Source organism: Drosophila subobscura, chromosome A (genome assembly GCF_008121235.1).
Source record: "Drosophila subobscura isolate 14011-0131.10 chromosome A, UCBerk_Dsub_1.0, whole genome shotgun sequence".
Taxonomy (NCBI): Eukaryota; Metazoa; Arthropoda; class Insecta; order Diptera; family Drosophilidae; genus Drosophila; species Drosophila subobscura.
In genome coordinates, this window is record NC_048530.1 from 9,504,377 (window position 1) to 9,528,229 (window position 23,853).

General features: G+C 43.6%; 3 protein-coding genes across 7 annotated transcripts; 2 read left to right on the forward strand and 1 right to left on the reverse strand.

Annotated features, from left to right (window-relative positions):
- Positions 1 to 198: 198 nt before the first annotated feature.
- Positions 199 to 2,099, forward strand: LOC117900699 (endoplasmic reticulum-Golgi intermediate compartment protein 2). The gene is made up of 3 exons (XM_034811193.1): positions 199 to 617; positions 687 to 1,502; positions 1,568 to 2,099. Exons 1-3 carry the CDS (start codon positions 497 to 499, stop codon positions 1,960 to 1,962), a joined length of 1,332 nt encoding a protein of 443 aa, XP_034667084.1. The 5' UTR covers positions 199 to 496; the 3' UTR covers positions 1,963 to 2,099.
- Positions 2,100 to 2,113: 14 nt separating this feature from the next.
- LOC117900785 (arginase-1) lies at positions 2,114 to 23,771 on the reverse strand. Its single transcript, XM_034811305.1, has 5 exons — positions 23,474 to 23,771; positions 23,105 to 23,308; positions 22,845 to 23,031; positions 3,989 to 4,088; positions 2,114 to 2,567 (listed from the first exon to the last, which is right to left on the reverse strand). Exons 1-5 carry the CDS (start codon positions 23,709 to 23,711, stop codon positions 2,208 to 2,210), a joined length of 1,089 nt encoding a protein of 362 aa, XP_034667196.1. The 5' UTR covers positions 23,712 to 23,771; the 3' UTR covers positions 2,114 to 2,207.
- LOC117900283 (protein elav) lies at positions 8,437 to 14,651 on the forward strand. 5 transcript variants are annotated; one of them, XM_034810874.1, is made up of 3 exons: positions 8,437 to 8,736; positions 10,519 to 10,820; positions 12,293 to 14,651. In XM_034810874.1, the coding sequence occupies exon 3, from the start codon at positions 12,365 to 12,367 to the stop codon at positions 13,850 to 13,852; it is 1,488 nt and encodes a 495-aa protein (XP_034666765.1). In that variant the 5' UTR covers positions 8,437 to 8,736; positions 10,519 to 10,820; positions 12,293 to 12,364; the 3' UTR covers positions 13,853 to 14,651. The 5 variants fall into 5 exon arrangements, with proteins under 5 accessions (XP_034666765.1, XP_034666524.1, XP_034666607.1 ...); XM_034810633.1 differs by having other exon boundaries at positions 12,357 to 14,651; XM_034810716.1 differs by lacking the exon at positions 8,437 to 8,736 and adding an exon at positions 9,430 to 9,555 and having other exon boundaries at positions 12,357 to 14,651.
- Positions 23,772 to 23,853: the final 82 nt, after the last annotated feature.

The following is a 23,853-nucleotide window of genomic DNA, read 5'->3' on the forward strand; positions in this document are numbered from 1 at the left end:
TAGCCAATCTTGTGAAGAATTTAATGATGATTCGAGTAAAATTACAGTTTTAAAGCTGAGAGTCCCAACTAGCTGGTAATATTAAACAGAACATCAAAGTCGAGGAATTTGATTTAGGACTACGGTATATTAACGGTATATTTTTAAGATGCAATGGTATATTTTGGTATATTTACGAGGCCCTGACGGTATATTCTAAACAGCTGTTTCTGTAACCGGCTATTAAATTATCTGTGGCATTTAACCGATCGTCTTTGTTTATTCTTGATAAGATTACACTTTCCCAAGATAAGAGTGCCCAGGCCATAGTCCTAGTGGACCGACAAACGGCACCCACAAGCACATAAGCCTCCGGGACTTGGGGGCGCTTGGTGTCCAAAAAGTTGGGCCGTGCCGAGAGCTTGTGGAGTACGTGGCAATCATGCCGAAAACGGGCCGCAATTAACGCGTTCCAACTGCACACACAACACACACATTCCTTCCTCAGCCAAGCAAAATGACGGCAACATTGCGTTATCGTGGCGACAAAAGCAATCTGCTGGACTTTGCCAGAAATCTGGATGCCTTCAAGAAGGTCCCGGAGAAGTACACAGAGACCACGGAAATAGGCGGGACACGTAAGATTGAAGAAGTTGCATTCTTGCTGGCAGCAGCACAGCTCATTGTCGTGTTTTCCCCCTCCACAGTGAGCCTGCTCAGCCGCTTGCTGATTGTGTATCTGGTGTACACGGAGCTGCACTATTACTGGCATGAAACGGACGTCGTGTACCTGTTCGAGCCGGACATTTCGCTGGACGAGCAGGTGCAGATGCACGTGGACATCACGGTGGCCATGCCTTGCGTCGCCCTCTCGGGTGTCGACCTTATGGACGAGACGCAGCAGGATGTCTTCGCGTACGGCACGTTGCAGCGCGAGGGCGTCTGGTGGAAGATGTCGGACCAGGATCGCCAGCACTTTCAGTCCATTCAGATGACTAACCATTATCTGCGCGAGGAGTTCCATTCGGTGGCCGATGTGCTCTTCAAGGACATCATGCGCGATCCGTATCCCATGAAGGGTGACCCCACCGCGGGCTCGGCCCTTGGCCCCGTGGCACCGCCTCCAGGTGCTCTGCCCGCCAGCCTAGAGCTGCATCTGCCCAATGGCCAGCCGGAGACAAAGTTTGATGCCTGCCGACTGCACGGCACTCTGGGCATCAACAAGGTGGCCGGCGTTCTGCATTTAGTGGGCGGCGCCCAGCCCGTCGTGGGGCTGTTCGAGGACCACTGGGTGATCGAGCTGCGCCGCATGCCGGCCAACTTCACGCACCGCATCAATCGGCTCAGCTTTGGGCAGTACTCGCGGCGCATTGTGCAGCCGCTGGAGGGGGACGAGAGCATCATTCACGAAGAGGCCACCACAGTGCAATACTTTCTCAAGGTGGTGCCCACGGAGATCCATCAGACGTTCACCACAATCAATACCTTTCAATATGCCGTCACCGAGAACGTACGGAAGTTAGGTGAGCCCGAAACTAGGAGTTCCCCCTCCTTGATCCCTCCTCTACTGATTTCGCTTTCCTTTTAGACTCGGAGCGAAACTCGTATGGCTCGCCGGGCATTTACTTCAAGTACGACTGGTCAGCGCTGAAGATAGTCGTGAGCAATGATCGCGACCATCTGGTAAACTTTGCCATTCGCCTTTGTTCCATTATATCGGGTATCATTGTCATCTCGGGCTCCATTAACGCCCTGCTGCTCTGCCTGCAACGTTGCCTGCTGCGCACCTTTGCCCCGAATCTCTACCAGCGCCTGGGCAAGCCGCCGTCCAGTGCAGCGCTGGCCCCAGTGCTGCCTGCAGCCAGTTCCCCACCGCCACAGCCAGCGATGCCCGTCAACGAGCTGCTGCAGACGGCCAACAGGATGGCCAACGTGGACATCTCGGCGTATCTGCCCACGGCACCGCCCAAGGCTGGCCTCTAGATCGGATCGGAGCGGAGCGGAGCTGCCCAAGTCGAATCTCCCCCTTGTCCCACATTAGGCTATGCAACTTCAAAATCTCTCTCTTAATAATCTCCCCTTAGTGTATTTGATTAAGCGCGCCAAAAACAAGCAAACAAGAAAAAGGAAAACAAACGAAATATGAAACATTTCTTGTTGTAAACAAAATGTAGATATGGATAAGTTCATGGTGAATGGATGTTTGCTTGGGCGTTCTTGGGCGCGCTTCAATCGCTTCCCAGGATGCCGGTATCGATGTTGCTCCAGTGGCCGGAGCGGCGATAGCCGAACATGCTCTTGAGGATCTCCAGGCCCGATTCGACGGTGGTGCGCACATCCCGCTCATTGCCCAGCTTTGGATTGATCTCCACCAGGTCGACGCCCTGCACCCTCTTGGTGTCCCGCAGCGCCTCCACAATGCTGATGCCCTCGCGCAGCGTGAGGCCGCCGCGAACGGCAGTGCCGGTGCTGGGCGCCACATTGCTGTCCAGCGCATCAATGTCGAAGCTGACGTGTATCTTGTTCTGTGGATTCAATGCATCCAGAGTCATCTCGATGATTTTCGGCACACCCACGCGATCGATTGTCTGCAGAAGTCAGGACACAAAAATTAAAAATGTAAGCAAAAAGATTGGCTAAAGGGGCAGCATTTTATGGACAGAGAAAGTGCAATGAGTGAGGCCTGGAGGAAGAAAGCAAGCGAGAGAGAGAGAGAGAGATAGTTGATGGCGTTGGCCATTCCCTGTGATTAATGATTTAATTGCATTTCTCATGTTTCATATTTGCTTCAAGAACGCAAAAATAAGCAAAGAAAGCAGTTTCCTTCCCATCAGCCGGTAACGTGGACAAGGAAAAGAACAGTTACCCAGTCAGTATATTTTTATAGCAACTCGTTTTTTATAGCAAAGTGTTCTTTATGGATCGCAGATTCTTGTCGCTTAGCGTATGTACATAGCTGGTAAGGTATGAAACGGAATCGAATGACTTTACTATGCATGCAAATATGAAAGTTTTCCTTTTCATGGGTAAACAGTTGACGTGTGTTTATGGTCGCATTTTTGGCTATGCTCAGGTAATACCAAGCTTAGAGCTGCGATTGTGTGACGAAGAGAGAGTAGAGCGTGAATAAAAGCTTTGAATGCTCTAAATGGCGACTATCAGTGAGTAACTATCCCAACATTTGCAGCCATTCAGCATCATTCTATGGCAAACTGTACCAGCCGCGCTGAGCTCTTAGCCCAGACATCGGAAGACAACTGCCCGACTTCTCCCCCTCTCCCTCTACCTCCCAATAATGAGACTATAATAAATTTGCAGCTCTGGTTATCGGCAGCGAACATTAAACTATTTTTCAACAGACTTCAGGCTTCGATTTTGCACGAGCCATAAATAATGGGCAACGAGGAGAGCTGACAAGGATGCGAACGACGGATGTGGCTGCGCACGTTTCGGGCATTCAGCATTCAGCATACAGCATACAGCATATAGCCAGCCACCACCATTGCCAATCTATACCGATCGGAAGTACCCAGAGCGAGGCTTGTAACGGGGGATGGGATGGGATGAGATGCGATGGGCGGGGTTGGCATCGATGGTTTCCTGGTGGATTGGTGTGCAGAGGGGGCAGATTTAGGGGTAGGGCTCCGTAGGGAGGTTGTCTGTCCTGCTCGGGCAACCCCTATAAATGCCAAGCTTACAACATTACACACAGCCAGACGCAGACACCCGGACATACTGTGTAATGCTCGGGGCAGTCACGCACGATCGTGTCATTTGATCCTGCTAGAACAGGGAGCGAGCGACAGATCGACAGAGCGACAGAGAGAGAGAGTGGGAAACCGGAATTTTACAATTTATACAACAACTGGCAGGACCGGACGACAAGAGGGGGCATATTCCCTCTACCTCCACTACCTACAGAGGTGTCACCGCACTCGCTCGCTCGCTCGTTCGCTCGCTTTCCCCGTACACATTTCTTCGTGGTCTTAGCTATTCGATTTTTACTCACATCCATGGCATAGTAGCGTATTCCAAATTTATTCAATATGAACGCCTCGTAGGGGTCGATGTCCCTCAGTCCAATGTAAACCAACTGATCCTTCGGCAAACTGAAATGACAAACAAGACGCAAAATGGAAGAAAATGAGAAACTAAGAACATTAGGCAGAGTCACACATCATCGATTGTGTGGGACAGGGATCGGGAATCGGGCATCGGGCATCGGAAAATGGGGTGCATGAACCTCAAAACAGCTGACGAGCAGACGAGCTGACGGTCGTGTAAACAAATAGTCGTGGGTTCCAGTTGAATGGGCAAACAGGATCAATCGAAACAGAAGAAAGAGCAGCAGGGGAAGTCCTTTAAGTGCAGACACCACCACCACAACCACCACCACCCTTTTGCACCACCAGAAGTGAGCTTGGGTTAGGTCAGGCAAAGATCCTTACTCCAACACAACGCGAAGACGAATGAAGCTTCGTATGTGATCGTATGTTGGCGATTTCAAAAGTGGTTTATCGATCGTAATATTACCCAAGAGTATTCCCAACTTTGAAAAGAACTCATTTCTTCCCTATCATTTGATATTGAAATGCAGTTGCTCTGCATGGACTTACATTCAGCGAGTGATCGCTTCTCTGAACTCAACATTCTGCATGATCTTACAGCCAAAACGATGTTAAATCGGAGTCATAATAATCGAAAAGGATCCCCGAGGCTGCATGGTTTCCCTTCCGGCTGCTTCCTTTTTGCAAGTATTTAAATTTAATTTGTATTTGTAAGTTTCACCAACTCTCCAAAGATCTTGCATCCTATTTACCCGAGTGGATGGGCCAACATTTGTGTCTTAATTCAACATTCCTTTCCTTTCACCCGCTATCATTTGGCATTGCTGGATTAGTAAGCCAGGTGGCAGGCAGCCGAGGGAACCCTCGGATCTGCAACCGAATCGGATTGGGAGGGGGAATCAGAATGGGAACGGGCATTCATGGGCATGAGAACGGGAGCACACTGCCGATCGAGTCAATGGACAATGCTGCACAAATTTGTAAAGAAAAAGACACACAAAACAACAACAACAACAGCAGAAACAGAAACACAACAGCAAGGGAGACGGGTAGGAGAGGGAGCAAAGGAAACACATGCCACGATTCAAATGGCATGCAGCAAGCATGTCCCCGAATGTCCTGCGATCGTTTCAGCCAACCCTCCGCATTCAGTCTCAATCTCTCTGTCTCTCTGCCTCCCTGTCTCTCTGGGTGTCTGCGCCTGGACTTTGACCCCTGTGTCTTATGGTAATTTCTATGATTATTAATATTAGTTTCGGGGAAAAAGTGCATCTGTCCGAATCAGCTGCAAGGGGATAGGAATAGGGATCGGTGTCGGTGTCGGTGTCGTTGTTGGTTCTGCCGAGAACCCACGAGTAGTACCACTCTTGTGCAGTGAAACGTGCAAAGTTAAAAGCGCCCCGAGGATCGTTATGTACATTTATGTATGTAAATATGTATGAGGAATGGGTGACCAGGGGGTTGCATTTGCATTTGCATTTGCATTTGCATTTCCATTGCCCATATGCATATGCTCTCGTACTCCCGAGGATGAATCATGGCAGCCAGCTCCTTTTCCTTTCCTGCTCCTGCAACGAGCTGCGCTGTCTCCTAGACTACGAACATTATGTATGTACATACATGTGTAGACTTTTTGGGCTATACGAAAGCACTCGCGTAAGGGTGGGCCACGCCTCCCTGTGCAACGGTTGTGCTGTGTTTTATGTGCGTGTCCCTCCCTTTCACTTCACTACACTCCACTTCACGTCACGTCACGTCACTCCAACTCCTTGCCATTCCATTCCATTCCACTCCCATCTCAGCTCAGCTCAGCCCATCCACAACAACATCCCCTGGCTTCTACATTTTCTCCCCTGTATTATTGTAATCTTGTGTTGGTTCTGCTTTTTTAATCCCGCTTTGTTGTAATATTCTGTTGTTGTTTTATTTTGGCCGGATTAGGCAACCCTTTCCCTTCGCACACGAATATTATTGCCTACTGTTTGGGGTATGCTATGGGCACCCCCTAAAAGAAGCTGCAGGATGGATGCGGCATCTAGGGGGTCGGGATATGCATAAGCATGTATGTAGCTTAAGAGAGAAAGAGCCAACAGCAAGCACGTGACATCTATTAGCCATCTCTGACATCGCCGTCACACGCTTGAATAAAGTTGCGTTGCGCGTTAGCAAAATCAAAAACTATCAATTATCCTTGCGGATAAGAACTAGGCGATATTCAAGATCAATTTATGAGTGCAAGCTTATCGGAATAGCAATTTTCCTTTCTCCGCAAACTGCCTTACCGATCCGTTGATCGCCAGCGGCTAAAAGCAGTCCAGCAGCTGTTAAGGTACATAGATTAAAGTGGGAATCTGATTGATTGTTAACGTTTTAACGAAGAACATTTATTGGACCAAGCGACCATCAAGTTTAAACACGATTTGTGTGCTTCAACATTTTATTGCAAGAATTTACCTGGAGACTAGACACATTCACACATACACACATACACACATAGTATTTGGTATGTACGCGTAAATCAAATGAACATCAAATAAGGATTAGGGAAAGGAAAATCAAATGAACATCAAATAAGGATGAGCATCCAGGCTTACGTTGAATTATAGAAATATAAGGAACGAAAATATGACCATTTAATGAAAATAGCACATACATATGTATGTATGCATACATACTTATGTACATATGTATCTACATATGTACATCTTTTTAATCCATAAATACCAGCTGTGCACTCACCATTTTAATTAATAAAAGCATAACGAGAAATAAATATATCATCAATGTATAACGCGGCTACATATACATATTTGTATGCAAAAATATAAGCACTGTGTGTACATACATACGTACATATACATCTACATATGTATTTACATTTCTTGCAAACAAAACACTTGCGACGCCGATCTGTCTGAGTTCGCATCCGCATCCACGGCATCTCCGGCATCGCCTCGTCGCCCAACAAAGGCCACAAACCACCCCCAAGACCGAAAAGACCGCTGAGTTACAATTTTTATTGTATTTCGCGAGACGTTTCGTTCAGTCTCTTTCAGTGAATTCGAACAGGAACAGGCTACAGAAAACGTAAAACAGGGTAGCGCAACCATAAAAATCAGCACATTAAAATGGATGGTAGGACGGTGGGGGGAGTGCACGAACAGGAAGTACATAGGGGGAGGAGGTTGACTGCGACTGTGTGTGTGTGTGTGTGAGTGTGTGTGCAAGAGAGTGCTGAATACAGACGCAATTAAGGACATGCACGCAATACGCGTGCACGCACGGCTGGATTGGAGTTGAAATTGAACTGCCTCTTAGAACTGGGTCCGGACCGGCCGGGTGGTAGAGGGTGTACAATTCTAAAGCAGGGCGGAAACAACCCCAGAGCTGGCTGCCCTGCTGGCGTTGGTGGTTGCTACACTCACAGTCCCAGTCCCCGTCGCCAGTGCAAAAACGAAAACGTACACACGCCAAACAGCCCTTAGCTGCTCTTCTCTGTTTGGCAAGGATAATGGTCGCGTGCATCATAAAACGGTTGACGACCTCACTGGAATACGCTCAGAGAACGTTGATTTCCAGCCTGGACGATCGGCCCTGCACACTTCTTTCATATGTATGTATGCGCACGTAGTTTCGATATCCAAAAATCTTTGCAAAATGGAACATTTCGCCTGCGGATTGATCGATCAGCCTGACCGACGCCCTTTTTAAGGCCTATCTAAATGGGGCAGCAAACGCAGGGCTGGATCGAACATTAAACTAAGTTTGGTCAGTTATACAAAGTTAAGAAACTGCTAAACAAACTTTAAGGCTGCAATCAAGAATATACATATGTATGTATGTAGATAAGCGCATACAAATCCTATCCTCTGCAAGGCCATAAATATTGTCAAAATGTGGCGAAAAGTCACACCGAAACGAATGCTGCCAGACTGATGCAGCCCCATTTAAACACACGTTAAGCCGACAACTCTGTGGCAGCGCTGCCATTTCATTCTCTCTCTCTCTCTCTCTCTCTCTCTCTCTCTCTGATGTTTTTCTCTTTCTGATATTTTTCTCTCTCTCTGATATGTTGAGCTCGGCAACATGCCATCGTTGTATAGCAACATTCATGAAGAGTAGACTATTGCAACATTTGAATACCGTGGAAATATTGATATCTAAAATTGGTACACTGTTGCATTATTTTGGGCTTTTACTTGAATAGGTCTAACAAAATGGACAGCTCAATACCATTTATTGACAGCAGAGTATACAGGGTATAGCAATTTCCATACCTTAACACTGTGCAGCCGCATGCGTACGGGGCTGCCAGCAACATGCAACTAGGGTCGAGCAACATTCGCTAATTTTTTGAGGCAGCGAAGGGGCGTCGTTGTATAGGAAACGGCCTTGCCGCCTCAATCTTTTGGGCGCCGCGATTGAAACAACAACAAAATTTCCAGAATTCTGAAAAGTAATTCCGACCCGCTCCGCGCTGCCACCTAACGACTAACAATCTCGTGCTCCATGTGTGCTCTCTTTTGCAATTGATTTTTTTTTCGAAAGTAGTGCAAAATAATCATAGTTGTGAACCAACCTCTTGGTCTCCTACACAAAGTAACCAACAAATCCGAAACGGAAACCCAATACCGTGGCAACAGCAACAACAACAGCAGCAGCAGCAGCAGCAGCAGCAACCAAACTAAATGTAAGAATCTCTCGGATACCGGACCCCGCTCCCGTCTTGTGCAACCTAAACGGTTTCTATCAAACAACAACAACAACAGCAACTGTGGCTACAAAGAAAACACATTGCTAAACCAAAAAATTGTTTAAATTGTTTGCCAAAATGAACGTGCGGCACTGCATAATTGTGCAATTATACACAGTGTATATTTGAGTGTACACATGCATGCATATTATATCCATGGTTTTTTTTTTTGCTATAGTGTGTGTTTGGGTATAAAAACTTAAACAATGTGCAATTTGGCATACAACAAAAACAAAGGTAGCGTCAGAAGTTGTGGGAAAGATGCAGAGAGCGAGGGCCAGAGAGAGTAAGATTGAGAGTGATCGTTTTTGGGTTGTGGGGCGCCTGGATAGACAGCCGGGGAAACCAACGTAGACTCTCTCTGGCTCCCTCTATGTAGTAGTAGTGGTGTAAAAATCTATTGCTAATGTGAAGCTGCCATCGCTCTATGTGCTGTGTATCTGTAAACGCTCTCTCTCTCTCGCCAGGGCACGTTTAATACAAGGTAGGACGTGGGTGAGGAAAGCAAGCTGTGGTACCGGGAGAGCTGCTACTGCCGTACCTTCTATTTAGCATGGCTTGTGCCTCCCATGTGTGTTTGTATGTTTGACAGAGAGCGAGCGCCCGCTAGTGCTAGTGCTGTGAAAAGGGCGCAGCTAGCATATCGATTTTATGGTGCAAGGAGCATTGTACGGAGCCAGAAACAACAAAAAATAACACCAAAAGTAGTCGACGTTTTATCCATTAACTGAAGTGGGTGTGTGTCGGGGCAGGAAGGTGAGGGCATTCGCAAAAGTGAAGAAAATTAATAGTAAACAAAACGCCGGTTGCCATAAAAAGCAAAAGGCCTTTGTATGTGACTGTAGTTGCACGCTGAAATACTCAACGCGTAGAAAACGCGCGGAAATACAAATTAGAACAGTTCCAAGCAGATCGGATCATCCATGCCCATCCGCTCATCCAGAGATTTACGCAGAACAAAAAATTGTTTCTCAAAATATTAAGGCAAAAACAAAAGCAAAGCGCGTGCTTTAGTTACAACAAAAACAAAACCCTATAGATACAAAGTGCTTTTATGTGTGTGTGAGTAGAGTCTCTCTCTCTGCGTGCCTGACTCGCTGTTTGTGTGCGTGCCATACTGTTTCGATATAACAAAAACTAATTTAAACCCACGCAGCCATGTAGGTATGCATATATGTATACACATGTGTGTATGTATAATAACAATAGCAGCTGAGGCAGCCATACATTGTATTTTGGAAAGGAGTGTGTAAGGGAGGGAGGAGGATGGATGGCCACTGTTCCCGGCCTCCTGCTCTTCCCGCCATACATACACCATTCAAATCAGTGCAGCAGCCACTGTGCAAAGGAAAGAGAGAGAGAGAGAGAGAGTGAGACAGCGAGAGTTAAGATCAGCATTAGTATTGAAATATGGCAAAAATAGCAATCCATCCGTTTAGTGGAACAGAAATTGTATAACAACAAAAATATGTGCACTGCCGATACATATGTATATGCACATATGTATGTACATTTGTTGTTGATGTTTATTTTTTTCGAGTGAAATGTAATTTTTCGTACTCCGAAAGTGTTTGTGTTTCTCCACCCCCGTCTCCCTTGGTGTGTTGTAAATCGATAGAATCGATTAACGATCAAGCAAAGTCATACAAACAAACATTTACCGCTACATTCGTTTTGTTATTCTTTACCGTTTTTTTGTTTTGTTTTTGTTCACATCAGACGGCAACAACGACGACGACGAGGGGGCCAGCGATTATTTATTGGCCTTACAACAAAAAACTGCATAAGGAAGAGAGGCCTGGTCCAGTTTGAGAGAGTGAGCAGGAGAGTGAATGAGAGGAGGCAGCGCCGTGTAGAGCGCAGGCGCGTAAATCCAGGATTCGAAGTCCAGCGAGAGAGAAAGCACACATTAATTCCTGCATTTTCTGGCCATCGAGCAGCAATATACAAATCCGTGGACTACCTCCCTCAGCCCCAACACCCCGCAACGACACGGCTGTAACCAACTAAACAGAAAACAAGTGAGTATTTGAAGATGGGGAAGAAGAGAATGTACATATGTATGTATGTATTATATCGTCTATGTGTGTATACATAGGTATAAAATAAGGACAAATTGCAGAAAGGGTGCGGTGCTGAAATTGTTGAAAAGAGAGTTTTTGTCTGTGTGTGTGTTCGTTCATTTAACCTTTTGACTCATATGAGAAAAGGTGCGAATCGGAACCGCTCTTGGTTCAATGCCTACAAATGTAAACGAACCATTAGTTCCACTGATCATCTGATCAGCTCCTAACATCAACTAGTTCCGTGAATTGCGGCTGAATAGGCGCAAGTAAAAGCCGTTACCACTACCGTTACCGTTACGGCGTTGCCACATCTCATGTAAATGTAACATAGTGGGGTGGTAATGCTCACTGCGTGAATTTAACCCTTAAGCCGCGGCAAGTTTCCTGTTTTTCTTGCAACAGAATTATTACAACTTGCTTCTTGGTCGCTTCTAAGGGTTGGTTTGAACAGCGTTGCGCCAGCATGCACACACACACACACACTTGGGCTCACACCGGGTCAAGAGCGTGTGGGGTGGGTGGGGGTTTTACTAACTCAAATGAATGACTAGCGGTTGCGCATTTTTCGCTGAAACACAAAATTTTCGGCACTTTTCCTTCCTTTCGTTAAGGGGTGCGCTTTTGTATCCTGCCCTCTCTCCCGTATTACATAACTGGATTGGGTGGGGGCATATAAAACTATGTATATGTGCATATGTCGGTGTGTGTGTGTGCCTGTAACAATTTCCCGTTTCCAGAAGGGGGAGAAAGAGCATTGAATGAAAGAGCCCGGCCATGTCCTGCTCTTGCTCCTGCGCTCAGAAGCATCGTGTGCCTGGTACGCAGCGGATCTGTTCTTGCAGCGGAAAAGGAACAAAACTTAAAGGACCAGGAGAGCCAATTGAAATTGAAACAGTAACCGAATTGAAACAAAAAGAACGGTGTACGCTAAAAGGCAAAACCCAATCTAGGCACACGGAATCCAAACAGAAACAAAGAACACAGAAAAATCAAGAAAAAGCACAAGCAAAAATCAGAAAAGTTATTTTCCACAGCGGCGAGGTGTGTGCTTGTGTTTGTTTTTGAGTGCTTTGGTCTCTGTGCAGCGGGGGGTCAGTGTGTGAGTGAGTGAGTGAGTGCGTGGGTGACTGTGAGAAGAGAAGTGCGAAGTGATAGATAGAACAAGTAAGTTGGCCGCTGGGTGGCGCCAGTGAGCAAAGCTCCTTCAGCTAACCGTTAACCCCAGAGCTAACCCCAGGACCAGGGCTGCAAGAGCACGCCTTAAAGTGATTTGACTCCCTGGTGCCACTTAAATATGTAGAATATTAAGTATAACTAACTTACTAACACCGTACTTAGTAGCAGTAGCTGTATAACAACTAACACAACATGCAAATGGTTTAATCTTGACATTTAACTACTCTTTCCATACGCCTCCCCCTGCGTTGGTCCCGCCATCGCCCCATCGTCACATCCAACTCAACTCAACCCCACCGATTGCCCCTCACCCAGTGGACTTTATGATGGCAAACACAGGAGCCGCCGGCGGAGTGGATACACAGACACAACTGATGCAGAGTGCAGCCGCCGCAGCGGCCGTGGCAGCCACCAATGCAGCCACCGCCCCGGTACAGAATGCGGCCGCTGTCGCCGCCGCCGCCCAACTGCAGCAGCAGCAACAGGTACAGCAGGCGATTCTGCAAGTGCAGCAGCAGCAGACACAGCAAGCGGTGGCCGCGGCCGCCGCCGCAGTCACGCAGCAGCTCCAGCAACAGCAGCAGGCCGTGGCCCAGCAACAGCAGGCACAGCAGCAGCAGGCGCAGCAAGTGCAACAGCAAGTCCAGCAGCAGCAGCAGGCGCAAGTGCAAGCAGTGGTGGCGCAGCAGCAAGTGCAGCAGCAGGTCCAGCAAGCGGTAGTGCCCCAGCCGCAGCCGCCGCCGAACACCAACGGCAATGCCGGAGTGCCGCAGAACGGGAGCAACGGCAGCACGGAGACGCGCACAAACCTGATTGTCAACTACTTGCCGCAGACGATGACGGAGGACGAGATCCGCTCCCTCTTCAGCAGCGTGGGCGAGATCGAGTCCGTAAAGCTGATACGTGACAAGTCGCAGGTCTACATCGATCCGCTGAATCCGCAGGCGCCCAGCAAGGGCCAGAGCCTGGGCTATGGCTTCGTCAACTACGTGCGGCCCCAGGATGCCGAGCAGGCGGTCAACGTGCTGAATGGTCTCCGCTTGCAGAACAAGACGATTAAGGTGTCCTTTGCACGGCCCTCTTCGGACGCCATCAAGGGCGCCAATCTGTACGTGTCCGGACTGCCCAAGACAATGACCCAGCAGGAGCTAGAGGCAATATTTGCCCCCTTCGGTGCGATCATCACGTCGCGTATCCTTCAGAACGCCGGCAATGATACCCAGACAAAGGGCGTGGGCTTCATACGCTTTGACAAGCGTGAGGAGGCCACTCGGGCCATTATCGCCCTTAACGGCACAACGCCTTCCAGCTGCACGGACCCCATTGTTGTGAAGTTCTCCAATACGCCCGGCAGCACCAGCAAGATCATCCAGCCGCAGCTGCCCGCGTTCCTCAATCCGCAGTTGGTGCGGCGCATTGGTGGCGCCATGCACACGCCGGTTAACAAGGGGCTGGCCCGCTTCTCGCCCATGGCTGGCGACATGTTGGACGTGATGCTGCCCAACGGATTGGGCGCGGCGGCGGCGGCTGCCACCACGCTGGCCAGCGGACCGGGCGGCGCCTATCCCATCTTTATTTACAATCTGGCGCCCGAGACAGAGGAGGCGGCCCTGTGGCAGCTATTTGGTCCCTTCGGGGCAGTGCAATCCGTGAAGATCGTCAAGGATCCCACAACGAATCAGTGCAAGGGCTACGGCTTCGTCTCCATGACGAACTACGACGAGGCGGCAATGGCCATCCGCGCCCTCAACGGTTACACCATGGGCAATAGGGTGCTTCAGGTCAGCTTTAAGACCAACAAGGCCAAGTAGGAGATGATCCCCGATCCGCGAGGATGGGAGGGCCGTAATTACATATAGTCTACACTATATTTCCCACATCCGCAGTTCCCCTTAGTCTCCCCCAGAGACACTCACACACACACAAACACACATAGTCTCACACTTACAAACACACACACACATATATAAATATGCATGGTATAACGGTAACTAAGCGCAACAAAGAGTATGTGTAAAACACACACGAAACCAAAAAACAAAAAGAGAACGAAAGAAAGCATGTAAATGCGAGAGGGTTCTCGTTAAAGGGCAGCCAGGAGGTGAAGTACCAACACTGACTCTCTCTCAAGCGTCGACACAACGAAAGGGGCGGCCCACATCCTTGTAAACCCCTGTCAATCCCGACCACCCTGTAATCCGTTAATGTACCACCACAAGACTCGAATCTAAATCCCAAAGAATAGTCCCAAATTGATGAAGGCCACCTCCGCCAAAAAGCCGTTGCAATAGCAAAATTCTTCTTGTTTAGCATTTAAGTAAAGAATCATAAACTAAAACAAAACGAAACAGCTAAAGTGAGAGAGAGAGAGAGTAATACGAGTAGAAGGAAGAAGAAAGAGTAGAAGATGAAGGCATAAAGCATAACAAAGAAATCAACAAAACGAAGAAAAGCCCCCAAAGAAAACATTAAGAGAAAAACACTTAACTCTTAACAAAACTCCAAACTAGCAAAAAGAAAACAAAAACAAGAAGCAAAGAATTTTAAAAATGTATTTAAATTAAGTAAAACAGCAATGAAATCTTCCAAAACAAATAACAAAACAAAAACTGGCAACAGACAAGAAATCTGTTAGTATAACACTCCAACAATTTTCTACCATTAGCGAGGAATATGAAGAAGGTACTAATCGAGTTCAGTGTCTAGGCAATATGATAACAATATAGGGTGTCTGTGTGTGTTGGTGTCCGAAGGACATCGGTTCGGCTTGATGCTGCAGGGTGATTCTGGCAAAGTATTTGAAGATTCTATATAGTATATATGTATACTCAACATGGAGGCTGCTACAGTATTACAAGAGAAACAAAAAGCTACATACTTAAGCGATGTGCAACAAAAAGTTCAATACTTCTATATATATATATATATGTCTAATCGCATGATAGTTATATATCTACCATATAGATATACACCTAAATATGTGCATATACACGTGTACATGTGTATAAACTTTTACAAATTTTGTTAGTGTTCTTTTTTTGTGTATGTTCTTAACATTTAAAGTGGAGATTAGGGAGTAAAGTGATGTGAAAGATAAGAGGAATGTCAGACCCAGATCAAGCTTAATTTGTGTCCTTTACACACACACACACACATGCAAAACACAAACAAACACGAACACACACACACACACACACACACTAATAGCAGTTAGAACTGTAAAAACTTGGCGTAAAAAAAGAGGAAAGAAACGTAAAGAAAAGCAAGAGTAATACAATAATTTATGCGCAAATTTGAAATGTTTTACTAAAGTAAATAATTGTTAGTGAATATTTAATACTATAACTATGTCAAGTGTGTGCATGCATCTATATGGATATATAGATGCGTGCAACCAATATATACATACATACATGCATACTTTATCTAATGTATAGTTCAAGGAGCAAATAAGCGTCGAATATTTGCTAAAAACCACACCGTTTTTTAGCGTTTAACCAAAAGACAAAAGCGTAGCACAAAACATGAAGAAACTAAAACAAACAAGTACAGCCACCACACACACACAAAAAAAAAACAGACCATTTTTATATGACAAAAGTTTAAAACAAATTAAAAGCAAAGGGATACAATTATGTATGAAATAGGTACATATAAACAAAAGCATTAGCAAAGCGTTTTCTCTAGCAAAGTAAGTTTAAGCGAAAAGTTAATAGAATTCAAGCGAGATGGGAGAACCCTTAGCACATCCACCCCGTACCACCCCGAGAAAAACCCCAAAAAACTTTTGCGTTGATTTATCATCAGTTTTATTCACTTGAAAACTTTTGGTTACTTCTGTTGATTGTTAAGCGAGAGAGTGGACACACAAGAAAAACACAAACAGACACACAGATATATATTCTACCGTAAGCCATATATGATTTCAATTCTGAATTCTGTATTCTGTATTTCGATTAAGTTTTGTTTGATTTCTTTGTTTGCTTTGTGTACAAATCGGAAATGGAGGCTCCTGCATACGCATACACCGAACCGAACAGAACAGATCCATTAACAGTTCCCATAACCTGACAAGAACGGACCTCATCCATAATCAGACTACAAACCTTAACCCAAACCATGCATATTTATAACAATGTTTTGTGTTTTAATCTATATTGATTTCTTTATGAAACTATAGAAAAGACCAATGCCCAACCCCCCTTCCCCGAACCAAAGAGAGTGCCCGAATTTGATTTCTCTCTCCCCGAATAGTGAAAATTATTAACTTAAGTTTTGATCAAAACCAAACTGAACCGAACATAACCGAATCCCCAGCAAGGGGCAGGAGTAGGAGGAGGAGCCACTTAGAAATTGATTGAATTCTGCTTATGATTAATCTACCTAGCTCTATAGAATATATATATATTTATATGTTTACCATATATCCCTAAATATAGTACCTTTTTTTTGTAACTGTAGGCCGAACAAGGAAAGGAATTTTTTTTTGTTTCTTTGTTTGAACAAAATTTGCAACAAGAAATCTAGTCAGAAGAGATGGAAAAGGAGGAGGAGATGAGGATGTAGAGAAGCATGAAAACCAATATTTGAGCCAGCAGTAAATGAGAGGAAAGAGAGTTAAATTGGAGATCAAACCAAAAGTACCAAGACAATTTATATCTAAAACTAAGCATAGCGAAATGATTGATTTATTGATTGAGCCAAGCCCACACCCTCGCCCCACAAAACGCAGTAGAGAGCAAGCAAAAAATATATTCAACGAGATCAAGTCCTTGCGCTCTTCTCCTGACTTTTTGCTTGCTGTTTCCTGCCAACCTGCTATACATTTTTAAACAATCTGCTAGTTTATTTATATAGCACAATACACATTATACAGATATGTAAATATACAGTGTGTATATCATGTAAAGGAAAGTGCAAAACAAGTCTAGGAAATCCGTTTTAATTGAATTTTTAATGTGTACATGCCTCTATATATATATATATCTGTGTTATGTGTATGCTATATATAAATTTACATATATACATACATATATTATTTAATTAACCCATTCTTTACCTTATCTATATGTATGCTTATTTTTTGTCATCAATGATTTAATTAATTGTATTAATTATAATTCTTGTGCAATAGATTGCAATTTACGACAACAGCAACACATTTCATGCATCTCAATTTAACAATTACAAATTATAATTTCAATAATAAGAAACAAATAAGAAGTCGAATAAGAATCAGAAATATCAACAAAAAATAAATAAAAAAAGAAGAAAAAATAATGTGATGAATAAGAAGGGTAGAAGCGAACGATCGATGGCGATCGTGCAGTTAAACCCCATTATTATTCTGTAAAATCATGAAATAACAAGGTCAAGATATACAAGATTTCATATATTTTTTTGCGTGTAATTTTACAAATGTAAGCGATTTTTCAATGTACATTATGTCTGTTCAAATGGATATGCATATTATTTATATTTATACCTCTCATCATTTTTTCTTTACGTAATTTAAGTGATCGAACAAAGAACCGACGGAACCAAGAGCAGAACAAACTTATTTATTGTATTTTTTATGAATTATGTAATTTAATGTAATGCAATTTGAGTTCAATATTCCTTTGACTTTCGACCAAAGCGAAGAGGAACTTGATGAAGAATATAGCCTAATTATACAAGCCCATAAACACACACCCACACACACACTTTGACACATACACTCAAACATGAACAAGCAGCGGGAGAGAGAATATGGAGCAAGATGGAGGAGAATGCGAGACCGCTATGTGGCACACCCAGATGCAACTCTGGGCCAATGTTTCAATTCACTCGTCCCTCCACCTATATCTTTTTCCCTCTCCCTCTTTGGGGCCCTTCGATGAACATTTATATTTTGTTTAATTTATAATTTTAATTTTGTATTTTATAATTTGTTTTCTTAATCCAAATTTTAACATTGTTTCAAGGTCGATTTCGATTTGTAATTTCAACTGGAGGAAGTAGTACTTTCAGTAATGCACCTATAAGCGATGTTCGATCCTTATGAATCGAAGTTACCATCAAATCGAATGACAATTACAAATACAATTATGATTATGTTTATGATTTAGTTTGATTTTATTTTCCAATTTGATTTTTATGTATTTTATGGTTTTTGATTTAACTTAACGCCACGATTTGTGGAATTGTGCTCGACTATGATAATATCCATTATATTTACGTTTACACTTATGATTTCATTTGATTTCCGCACCGAACACGTAACAAGAGCAACAAGCCAAAACGAAAAAATTTTCAATAAATGAAACACTTGATGGAAATTTTCGCAAACTTATTTTTATTTATATTATATATATTTCAATTTGTTTATTTGTTTATCGTTTCTTTAAGTTGTATCATTTATGTTGCCTTTATTTTCTGTATTTTCTTTTTCCGTTTCTTTTTCCGAAACTCTCGACGGTTTATCATACTACTATGCGAGTGGACTGTACCCTGAACACTGGACTTAAAACTGGACCACAGCCCCAGGGGCGGGCTTGCTATCTGCCCGTATATCCTTCTCTTTATCTCCATCTTTCCACCTTTGTTTTTCTCTCTTTTTTTACACATATACTCGTACACACACAAACTGACACAGAGCTAGTCAAGCAGAGAAGCCCTCGGAAACCGTTGATCTCAGAAAAAGACATTTGCCCCAGTACTAGTCGTAGGCCTAGTTTTAGCATAATCCCCCCGACTCGCACGCGACTCTCACTGAGGCAGGACTCTCTCCCCAACCCCAAATGCATTCCAATTAAAACGATTTCCATATGTTTTCTTCTTTCGGTTTAGAAGATGCGATATTATTTGTGTGCAAAACGGGTGAATACTCGTACTTATAATTTTGTGTAATGCCATTATGCTTAATGAATCACGATTCTTATTCCTAGTTTAGTTTAGTTTAGTTTAGTTTAGTGGTACGACTGAGCCGAGTCAGAGCCAGAGCCAGAGAGCAGAAATTGAACGCCTGTGGCGGAAGTACAGTTGCGCCTCGCTCGGACTAATATTGTAATTGATTGTATGATTTTTGAGTCTGTATCTTTGCTTAATTGTGTCTGTACCTTTTTGTAATTTTTTTAAACAATTGACGACCTGATTTGTTCCACATCTAGATCGAAGTTTATCTATAATTTTCAAAGGGCGGTGAGCCGGGCAATGCCTGGCGAACCGATGCCGATGCCGATAACGATAGCGATACTATTACACAAATGATACCGTTAATAATCATGACAGCAACAACAACAACAAAAAAACAGATATATATAAATATATATATACACATATATATAAATATATAAAAAGATTATGATTACGATGATGATGATGAGGATGAAACTATTTAATTTATTTTATTAACATATTTATATCGATTAATTAATTAATAATATTTATCACACATTTCAAATGATATTTCAAAATGGAAACAATACAAAACCAAACCAAACAACAACCAAAAAAAAAATAACAAAACCAAAAAAATGAATACAAGCAAAAGAGAAAAGAAGATATTAATATTATAAATGTATTTCAAAATATATAATTATGAGTTTTTCTTGCTTTTTGCATATATATATCTCTCTATATAGTACTTATATATCAGAACACACCAAACTCTTTATTTTGATTGATTCTGTTTCCATTTTATTCTTTGATTCAGGTTTCAAATCAGTTTTAGACTCCTTCAAATTGGTATCTGTATCTGATTCGGTTCTTTTCCTTTCAGTTTCTCGTCAATTTGTTGTCCTTATAAGTATCTGTTTAAGCTCGATTAAATTCTGGTTTAAATCGACTTAAGTTTCTGTTCAGTTTTCGTTTCTGTTCAAGTTTCATTCATTTTAGTAGTCTGTCTCTTTCTTTTTCAGTTTCAATTCGACTGTTATGTTCTTAAGTTGTTTAAGTTTACGATTTTTTAAGCACTGGTCTGTTCTGGGTCCCATCTTTGTCCTTGCCTTCTGTTCTTTGGTATTCGTTTCTCAAACACATAAATATTTTGTTGCAGTGCATCACACACTGACACACAAACCCACACGTACACACCCACGGACACTATCTCTCTCTCTCTCTCTCTCTATAAATATATTTCTCTTTCCGAAATTTGTTTCAGTTTGTTGTGTGCTAAAAAAGTTGACCCCCGCCCTTATGCTCTTATGATTTCGCTCAGTGTAATTTGAACGTACGCTTCTTGGTCCCACTGTACCCATGAGCCGGAAGCTAAATATCGCAAAATGGCTGTCAATGGCTGAGAAGGAGGAGAACCAAATATGATCTGATTTTGACATTTGAGTTGTTGATTTCGTACCCGTACTACTTTCCCCATCCGCGCCAGTATCTCTCCCAGGGTAGCTGATTTTCGTTTTCAGATCTTTTCAGTTCAGTTCGTTGTTTCTTGTTGCCGTTGTTATTGTTGTATTGTTGTACCTCACATACTTTTATTGTTTCGTCTGATTTTTCGGTAAGTAATTCGAGAGACAAAAAAATCGGAGGAAGAACAGACAGACACGATGCAGAAGATGAGGCAGAGAGCCACCCACCCACCACCATTCTCAACCATAGAACCAACCATTCAATCGAACAAAAACCGATCCGAACAAAACTCTGCTGTGTACAATTTTTGGCACAAGTTCTTTCCACACCCCAAATGAACATTTTGTCGGCATTCAAAAGAGCAAAAGTAACTGATGAGTTCACTAAATGATTTCAATTCTCTTTTTATTAATCTATTTGTAGCTCGAAAACTGAAACACAAGAAATACCAGCAGCAAAACAAAAAAAAAGAAAAACAAAAAAAATAATATATTTTTATAAAGCATTTTCTAATTTGTTTCTTTCTCTTGATTTATTTTCAGGCGTGTGTTCTTGTTGTTCGTTCGATTTTCAATTGAATTTATGCAAAAAGAAAAAAAAAACCGAAAAAAAAACAAAAGAATAGAAAACACTTGACACATTTCTTCTTCGATTGAATTAGTTAATTGGTTAATTGATTAAAGCCGATAATGATTGTGTAATTCTATTGATTCATTGATACTTTAAACTTTAATATTGATTGTAATTATTTAATGCATAAACCACGGAAAATCCCATACTCCTACTACATCCCAAGCCTCCCCATCGATTGATGTATGTTTGTATGTACATTTGATGTACATGCATACATAGTACTTGTGTATTACCACTCACAGCCACACCTAAGCACACCCCAGCACACAAACACACACAGAGATACACACTACGTAACGCTGTACTTATTGTAACACTTCGGATGAAAAAAGAAAAAAACCTTAGCTACAGATACATACTTTTCCATTTCCAAGAGAGCTTTTTCTAGTTTCTAGATTTGATTTTGATCAAGCAATGTTGCACCATCCCCACAAGCCAATTCACGATCTACAATCCCTCCATCCAATCCACAATCCACAATCCACAATCTACAATCCCAAGCCGCCAAGCCACTCAAAGCAAGCAAAAAAAAGAACTTTAAGTTAAACAGATGATGGGTAACTGTATATTTATCTGGTTTTTCTGTGGGATCTGTGTGATGTGTCGTCATGTAAATATTTATACCCAAATCTCATTTAGATTTTCGTTTATCCTCCAAATTGTCCGCTCTTTGTGATGTGGATCTGTGATATTTGATCAGTTCTTGAGTTTACTCTTTCTTAAGCTGTACTACTTATGAAATTCAATACAAAGGCGAAGGCGAGCTTTAAATTTTCTGATTTGAAACTAAGTTTTTTGGGTTTTATCTATCGGTTTGATTTGTTTCTTTGAGTAGAGCATCATCAACCCATCCAAAGCCCAACCCATGCAGCACAGCCGCAGCCCCTGCCCGCTCCGACACCATCCGACACCCGTTGAGGTCATGTATGTATGTGTTATTAGCCTTAAATGTACTCCGATAGTCGTTTGAACCTAGCTTAGAGCGCCATATACAAGTATGTGTACCATATAGTATATAGAACAGAAATCGTGGCGCAGCCGAATCGATCGTAGTGCTCGAATTACTTTTTGTTTGTTTTCAGAGGAATCCCTTGATCCTCACACGATTTGTTTGACTTTGGGTGATCTCCGAACCGGATCCGATTTCGGGTCTCGGTCAATGTTCGTTTCTGTTAATTGTTTTTCATTGTTTCGATTTAGAAAAGAATTCGAAGCCCACAATTTTCCAAGCTCGGAAGCAAAACGACTAAACTGCCAAACCAAAAAGCAATATTTAATTGTAAAGAACTTTATAAATAAGACGATGAAAGGTTGATAGCAACTAAACCAAAGACTGAGGCAAACGCAGATCAAAAAATAGAAGAAAAAAAACAAAACCTAAGAAAAACTAAAAATAATAACTAGACAACAAAAACAAAACAAAAACAAAAACCAAATCAAAATCCAAATCCAAAGAATCGAAAAACAAAAGAGAATCAAAGCAAAAAGCGAGAGAGTGAAAAAAGAAAATCAAAAAGTAAAATCTAAAACAAAATATTTGTAGACCGTTAAGCCAACTGTGATAAGGTGCCAAGGCCGCCGACCCCCGCCTAAGCCCCGCCCCACCACTTCCCACCACCACCCCACACCAAACAGCCCCAGCCCCCCAGAACCCTCCCCAAAACAGAGAGAGACCCAACTGATAGGAAAACTTGAACATAGCCATACCATAGCCGTAAGCCCTCCTCTGTCTAGATGTAAGCGATCCAATAAATAAATCAATGCAACACTCAGAGAGATCAGAGATGGTGGAGATCATAGATGGAGAGATGTAGCGACGGCACTCACCAGTTGGGAGCGATCTCGTCGAGGCCCGCATGCTGCCAGGTTGTGCGAAGCTGCTCCAGCAAAAAGGAGACAGGCATTCCATGTATATTACCCGACTGCGAGGTGCTGTGCAGATTGATATCCGCATGCGCATCGATCCACACCAGAGACAGATTCGGTGTATGCTGCAGATGACCGGCCACAGAGCCTGCAAAAGTGGATCAGACCCGGATCAGCCAGATGCACACCCAAGAATATTCGCGTACACAACGCGTACTCACCGAAACCGATGGCATGGTCACCGCCAATGGCCAGAAACTGCGAATTCTGCTGCAGCATCAGCTTCACCTGCTCGATCAGGGCCCGATTGCAGGCCATGAAGTCGGCATAGTTGCGGATGTGATGATAGTGGACGCGCTGCTGCTGCAACAGTGTCTCATCGACGGTATACTGCAGGTTACCATAGTCCCGGATCACAAGTCCATCTAACCATCGATGGTGTCCGATCGATCCCATCGATGAAAATGCCGAATAAAGTTTCAGAATTCAATTCAATTTCAATGTGGTTTTGTCTTGGCTTTGGGTTTCAGTGGGGTAATTGTCCACTCGACTCCATTCCACTCCACTCCACTCCACTCCACTCCACTCACCGTGACTGCTCTGAAGCACTTGTCGCAGATTGCTCTGGCGCAGCAGATCAGGCGCTAGCTCAACGCCCTGTTTGCCCTGGCCCTTGGCAAACGGAACCCCAATGATGCCCAGACTCTGTTCGGCCACCACGGAGGCCTTAGCCCTGCTGGAGTGGCTGCCACTGGCAATGCTGGTGGTGCTCTTGCAGCGCACGAGGCGGCTCAGACACTTTGACGCTAACTTTTGTCTCGCCAACATGCTAGCTGGTCTTCTCGCTTCGCTTAAAATCGCACAACTGAGGCAGAGGCGGCGACTACGACGACGGCAACAACGTTGCCAGATGACAACTATCATCTTAGGGCGTCGTCTGATAATGGCCTGGCGACAGTTCAGATCGGTG